A 6000-nucleotide genomic window follows, 5' to 3' on the forward strand; every position below is an offset into this window, starting at 1 on the left:
CTTTAATATATATTTCATATATATATTATATTTCATTAAGATAAGATATTTTATTAAGATGTTCATAGAAGTGTATATATTAATTAATTAATTATTTCTGTATACTCTAGCTAATATACCATTCAATTTTTAGAACATGTTTTTAAAATATTTAATATGTAGATGCATCATATACTAATTTTATATATTTTCATATTTTTATATAGTATAAGATTCATTCATGTTTAATCAATGATTTATAGGTTTTATCAGTTATTGAATCAAATGTATTAGATAAATAGCATATATACAAGTCATGTATTAGAGGAATTGATGAATGTCTCTTTAAGGCAGTAGTAGGATACTTTAAATTGGATTTATAATGAGAGCTGGTGATGGAATATCTTGGTTCTGAGGAAGTCTGTATATAAAACAGATGAACCTGTGGAAGTAAAACTGTGGATTTGTGTTATTAAAAGTGTTTCTGATTATTTATTCTGCACAAGGAATTGGATCTTTTCCACAAGTAGATGCTGTGGTGGTAGCAGCAGCCACTAGAAAGGAACTATCGGAAGAGATTTCATCTTTTCATCCTCTTAACAAGAGAGTCTAGAGCGATGGACAGATTTAGGAAGCAGGCTTATACATCAGTGACTTCCACCCTTAGATTGCCAAATTATTTGGCTCACCTAACTAGATTCCAGAGACTTGACCAAAGAGATCACCACATCCCTCTTGAGAGTATTGCCTGCAGATGTACAGAAAATGGTGGCATCCCAGCTTACCTCTCTACAATCCACTTCAAACATGGCCATGTTCTTGCTATCCAGAGAAGCAGATGCCAGCATTACTATGTGCCGCCTTGCCTGGATGCATCTTTGGAACTTTGCAGAAGGCTTCAAGTCTTTTTTTATGAATGCCCATTATGATGGTTCAACTTTATTTGGGTCTAAGTGTAAAGACATCAGAAGTCAAAACGATGGTAAGACTGTGAGGTGGGAGTATGCTTTCTCTAGGAATCAGAGATGTGGGAAAAGACATGGTTCCACAAGTCACAGAGTTCTTACCACATCTCCCCAGGTGGTGGTAGTCCTAGTCTAAAGGGGGGAGGGTAACTCTTAACAGATGACACCCTAGAGGTGCAGAGGCAGACCACATAACCAGGACTTTTGTGGTGTCTTTAATGAGGAAACCCTATCAGTGCCTCTGAAAGGTTGCCCGATTGCTGCAGTCTTGAGCTAATGGGCAGAAACATAATTTGTCTTCACAGGTGGAACAGGGCTGCTATTTTAAGAATGATTGCCCAAGTTCCATCTTTCTTGGAGAGTAAACACCTGTATTAAAGTTTACTGCTTTAGTGACCACTCCTTAAGGATATATAGTAAGAGTGTATACCTCACACATCTGTACTTTCATTTTCCTCCAGCAGAGCTGTTATTGGTTGAAGCTATCACAAGGCCTGAATGCACTTGCATCTTTGTCACTCTTAAATCAGCATGGATGGAGCAACAGGTCAGTGCTTCACATCTGATTCAGATTTCCTGGAAATGCCATTAGCCAGGGAAGGTCTGCCTATTGAAGTATTTGGAACGAACATAGGTTTGCGTAACACAGCTGCTGGTCCTAATCATTTCTGTTTTTTACCTCCCCCAGGCAGTTAGAAAACTAAAACACAACAGCCTATTATCTGTATGCCATGTTAATGTAATGGTATCAGTGTTTGTGGAGCCGTTCCTATGTCAGACTTGCTCTTTCCTACTATGTCCCTAGCTCATTTGACGGTTGTTACTTGGAAAGTAGCATTCCTCATGTTTGTTACCTAACCAGAAAGCTTATAGGCTCAGCTCTCTGTTGAATTCTATGGACTAATGGATTTTTTTTTTTTTTTTTACGAAAGTAATTTTTTGTTTCTTTCATAGTTGTTTGCCAGCCACTCAGCTGAGTAACAGCATATAGCAATGGTATTAAAGATAAAGCACATGGTTTAGTTATTTGCTATGTACAGGATATCTTTGATCTAGCTTTTACAACACAGACGGTCCTGACTTGTGTACAGTCTGGATATGTGACATCAGGGAGACGTATTAGTATTACTTGTTTTGAAGATGTGCAGCATTAAATTCATTAATAAGAAAGCAGGTCGTGTATCATCCCAGGAAACTGAGACAAGCTTTTGGAGTGTTTGCAGAAATGTACCTTTCACAGCCGTCTGCTAGACTGCTATGTAGTTGATTGCAGTGGTATCCACTAGGCATTTCTTGATTAGGAGGCTGTATCAGATTTGTGGCTTTGTAGAGTGGTGTGGAGTCTCTTCTCATTTTTACTCATGTGTCCCCGTCATTGTGTCAAAACATGGCTAGCTACAGTTGAGTGCCTGGGGTAATGTTTTGATGCTGTTTAAAAAAATAGTTGATGACTTGATTTTTATATTTATACTTGTATTCTCAAAAGAGCTTCCACTGTTGCCTTTTTCAGGACTATCACTGTTTTTGCTTTTCACTTGGGAGAAGTTTACACTAATGTTGCCTTCCTACTATAGGATGACTTCAGACTTGGTTTATTTAACTTTGCAGGTTTTTCATACTTGTTTAGGAACAGGCACACAGTTTGGGTCACTGTTTGGTTTATAAATAGGCTGAATAGTGATGGGTGTACATTATTTAGTCACCTTAAAATGCCTTGAGCAACAACACAAAACAATGGTATTGGATTAAGAGGCCGCCATAATAACCAGTAACCTTTTTATAACAGAAGCTGTAGGTTGGTTTGTCAGCCCTGTCTGTGTATTGTTATTCCTAGATGATGCAAAATGTTAATAACAAGCCTTGAGGCCTTCTCCTTCTAGTACTGACTCCATCACTGTAGATGTTGCCATACATTTGTTGAGCTCACTATTCGGTTTGCACAGGTATAGTTCTTACCATGCTGTATGTGCATATATGCAGCAACCTTTGCATACTGAATGCTGCTGATAGACTGCTAGAAACAGTTAAATACTGAGAATTTGTTACTTTCAGCACTGTGTGTGCATTAATATTTCATTGCAGTATGGGACAATACTTCTGTCCATGGCTGATAGCGTTTTTACACTTCCCAGTGTTTAGTATACCAGATCAACATAATTTTTACTGATGTCCAATAAAAATAATATAAAGAAATTAACTTTTATTAAATTTCACTGCATTGGCAATAGTATATATGACTCCATACTGACATTTTTTTCAGCATTATATATTGCACGGAAAGTGTATGGTAAGAGGTACACACACTTATTGTCATGTTGATAGTGGGCTCAAATGAAAAAAATATTTGGAACGTTTGCTATAGTGAACACTTGACCACTGCTTTCTTTTAATGTTTTGAATGCATGAACTGTGACATGCAAGAATCAACTATATCCTGCAAAAAGTAGACTCTCTTGCAATTGTATTTATTTGTGACTTTTAACTGTCATTTTATTTTCCAACAGGGAATGTCACTGCACAAGAAAGCAGCAGAAGATAGACTTGCCAGTACGGGCTCTGGACAGTCATTTCTTGCCAAACAAAGACAAGGGGCAACTAACAGAAGAGCATACCCTGGGCACGTGCAGCCAGCTACAGCCAGGTAGAGGAGTCATGCCTCTGCTTAAGGACATTTCAGAGTCTACAAATCCTTCACTTGCACACTGCAACACATCACGAAACCCAGACCCCCATCTTCATAAACCTAAGTTCTGTGTTATATACTGTTCTGTTTTTTAAGTATCTTTTATTTGGACATTATTGCTTTTGCTGTGCATTCATTTCAGGTTTTAATTTACAGTGAAAAGAAAACAGAATGATTACATTTGTTTTAGCAGCTTGAAAAGAAAAGCAATAATACAAAAAGCAGGTTTGTGCTCTTTATTTTGAGATCCCACCCCTTTATATTGAAAGAAGCTGTCCTTCCTTTTGTCGGTTTAGGCATGGTTTGCAATTATCGTAAAACTGTGTGACAACACATATGGAAGATCCACAAGCAATGTCTCTTTACTGTTTATTTCTTTTGTTGTGGCATGGGTTATATTAAAGTAGCACCACTGCGTCCAAACACCTACCATTACAGATATTTCACTGCTGGCATTTATGGCGTTTCACAGAAAGAAGTAATTAAATACTTTTTGCATTACAGAGGTAATACTAAGGCATCATCCAACTGCAAAGCAGTTGCACAGTTTTTGTACCTGAGAAGAAGTATCAGTATTTCTTGAGTTTTGCTTTCACTACCATTTGCATGTATGTCAGTTTTATAGTATTGCCTTATTGCACAAAAAAAAATGTGTAGGGTTGATGGATATGGAGATGGAAAACTATGTGAACTTGAGTGAAGTTATTGCTGCACACGGCTACCGGTGTGGTTACAGCATGTAACATTGACTTGTTCAAATTTCCAGAATGTACTACCCCCTTTCATGCATTTTGTATACTGTTAGTGAAGTTATATACATACTTGATTGCACAGGCACATAGAAAGTATTTCAATTTGTGCATATATCACAAAGTAATTTATGTACCACAGCTTTGTCATTTTGTCATTTATAACATGGTAAGGTTCTTTTTTTTTAGTTAAATTAAATGTTTCCTAAATATAGTTATCCCCTTGTAAATGAAGTGATTTTTTGTACAGTAATAAAAAAACGAGAACCAGTGAATTATACTGGTTAATGAACATTTCTGGCATGCCCAATCTGAAAATTCAGATTGGCTAATTTTGAGTGTTCCAGAAGGTTTAAAGTACAAAATATTCTGATTTGGATAATTTTGAGTATCCCATAGGGGATGAAGTACAACAGTTTGCTGTTCACAAAAACAGATCTCTGTTAAATGCTGTTACAGGTTGTACTCCTGTGTTGATGATAAGCTTATGTGCAAAATGAGTCTTAGCACCCAGCTTATAATTTACATAGTGCACTTAAATAATGCAAGAGTTACTCAGAGTGGTAGCTTTATTTGTAACTGTCAGCATTACTGCTGTGAATGCAGTGTAAGCACATGTTGAGACACTGATTCAAGAGTCTTAAAATTAAAACTCATTTTCATGAGGGAAATCCGGTAACTCTGCCTGTGATTTGTTAACTGTAATTTCCTGTCATTACTGTAGTTCAATTGTCATTTTTAATGTGTCATTTTATATGCAGAATTCAAACAGATTCTAAGTACAGAATACTCAGTGAGCAGTTTGATAGTGTAATAAGTAATATGTTATGGCAAGTTATTACTCTGGCCTAAAATGCCAAATTACATGGACATCTCATTTTCTTTTTAAATACTCTGTCTAAATTGGGATTTACTGGTATTTTTCCCAGAAATTGGTGGCTCAGATCATACCAAGTGTTTTAAATAACAGTTATATAATAAGCAGATAATTGTGACAAGGCCATTTGGTATATTAAGTTGGGAGATGACTATTATTGTCTCTTTTGCAGACTGCCTATGATTTGAGAACATTTGATATCCTCCTTTATTACTGTTGCAGTATTCTTTACACTTGTCATATTGTGTGGAAGATAGAGTAACATCTGACCAGTATACCAAAGCCTTTACTTTACACCTTCCAGTGGTATGTCAGACATATGTCCTGTGCGCAAAAGGAGTAAGATACACATGTAACATGCAGACAGCTAATCCTCAGAACTTATTTACCATCAGTTCAAATACTACCCCTGAATTTGGTCTGTATGCTGTTCACAGAGCTGCTTTGTCTACCAAGCCTTCTAATTACCCTTTAAGGTTTATTCCTTTCTTTATTCTTCCTTGTTTGTTTTTATGTCATCCAGGAAGGGAAAATGAGTTTGGGAAGCAGATTTCCCATAAAGATAGACACGAGGAACTGCTTTTTTTTTGTTTGGGTGCTATGTGCAACTATTCTCAGTGTGATATTTAGAAAACCAGTGTCTGAAGCTGTTGACTCAGGGTACCATGGCTGAATCTGCCCACCCCAAAGTTCAGCCTTCACTTAAGAAAAAGCTGAACTGAACCTGCTGCTGTCCATCCTCTACCA

At 36.8% G+C, this 6000-nt stretch overlaps 1 protein-coding gene across 1 annotated transcript in view; it reads left to right on the plus strand.

Annotated features, from left to right (window-relative positions):
- Nucleotides 1–5047, plus strand: part of HOOK3 (hook microtubule tethering protein 3) — a 2251851-nt gene extending 2246804 nt beyond the window's left edge. The window contains exon 22 of the mRNA XM_044060904.1: nucleotides 3449–5047. Within this exon, the coding sequence (XP_043916839.1) occupies nucleotides 3449–3589 (141 nt within the window). The 3' untranslated portion in view covers nucleotides 3590–5047. The remainder of the gene's footprint in view (nucleotides 1–3448) is intronic.
- The last annotated feature ends 953 nt before the right edge of the window (nucleotides 5048–6000 follow it).

Source organism: Protopterus annectens, chromosome 2.part0, assembly GCF_019279795.1.
Source record: "Protopterus annectens isolate FY-2018-M chromosome 2.part0, PAN1.0, whole genome shotgun sequence".
Classification (NCBI taxonomy): domain Eukaryota; kingdom Metazoa; phylum Chordata; order Ceratodontiformes; family Protopteridae; genus Protopterus; species Protopterus annectens.